Source organism: Loa loa (genome assembly GCF_000183805.2).
Source record: "Loa loa unplaced genomic scaffold supercont3.2690, whole genome shotgun sequence".
NCBI lineage: Eukaryota > Metazoa > Nematoda > Chromadorea > Rhabditida > Onchocercidae > Loa > Loa loa.
In genome coordinates this window covers 1-1,256 of record NW_018110868.1, presented here as the reverse complement: position 1 = coordinate 1,256, position 1,256 = coordinate 1, and the positions used below count along the sequence as shown (strand labels likewise).

Genomic DNA, 1,256 nt, shown 5'->3' with positions numbered 1-1,256 from the left:
TTATTATTATTATTATTATTATTATTATTATTATTATTATTATTTATTATTATTATTATTATTATTATTATTCTATTATTATTATTATTATTATTATTATTATTATTATTATTATTATTATTATTATTATTATTACTATTATTAATTATTATTATTGTATTATTATTATTATTATTATCGTTGTTGTTGTTGTTGTTATCATTATTTATTACTACTATTGTTAACATTATTATTATCGTTATATCCTTATCATTATTTAGTTCTGTGGTTTAACAAGAATCAGCTTAATTGAGGTATTTTTGGATAGAAATTAAACTGAAAAATATTTACCAAAAATAACAGCTAAAGCAATTGTCCATGATGAAGTATCACTTCTTATCGTATCATTATTATCACTAAAAGCCTCATCTGATGGATGATTATTCAAATCCGGAATTAGTGTCGTAGTTGGAAGGCCAATAGTTAATCGTACAAATTTTACTTCATTGTCATCGATTGTATTTCCTGATTCTGTGATAAAATCTGCGACATTTATTGTTGTCTACAAATAATATCATTTAAACCAGAAAATAGCAACTTGAGAAAAAAAAATGGAAGATCATATCGTTATCAAAATTATCACTTATTGAGACTATAATTATAATTACAAGATTAAAATGTTTATTAAGGCAATTTTTTATTGCGACTGTATTTAAAATTTTATTTTTTTTAAGCTACGAAAAATAATGAAACTCTTAAATTTTTCTTAAATGTTTCAGTTTAATAATTTTATAATGATTAATTGAAATTGTAAATTTTGATTAATAATGAAAAAAAGAAAATATTTGAATTTGTTGAGATATTCAAAGATATCTATAATGATATTCAATATTTGATTAAATGATGCAATTAACCAATTAATCTTTTTTTTTCAGTTTGGATTTTTTTTTAAAGATTTAACCTGTTCCATTTCTTTGGTTGATTTTGTAAAACTTTGTGAATAATCCAAATTTTCGTCTTCGATGATTTCTTCTTCCTCATCAATTTTAAATGTTGACGAAAGGCTTGTTGTTGTAGTTGAAAGTAGTAATTGATTAGATAAATTACTTTCCTCGATTATTTCATTTATTTTAGAAACGAAAATTGATCCATCCGTTTCTGATCCAATTGGTATTAATGAATCAATTTGTGCTACATTACTGTCACCATCAATAATTACCGTTGTTGATATGGAAATTGGTGACATAGTGGTTACAAATTCAGAGAATGTGGACAAT

General features: G+C 22.1%; 1 protein-coding gene across 1 annotated transcript; it reads right to left on the bottom strand.

Annotated features, from left to right (window-relative positions):
- Nucleotides 1-340: 340 nt before the first annotated feature.
- On the bottom strand, nucleotides 341-1,225 carry LOAG_15776 (hypothetical protein; the record flags this gene model as incomplete). The annotated part of the gene is made up of 2 exons (XM_003151264.2): nucleotides 341-541; nucleotides 941-1,225. Coding segments are annotated over 2 exons (486 nt in total), but the record flags the coding sequence as incomplete, so codon positions are not given.
- Between the last annotated feature and the right edge of the window lie 31 nt (nucleotides 1,226-1,256).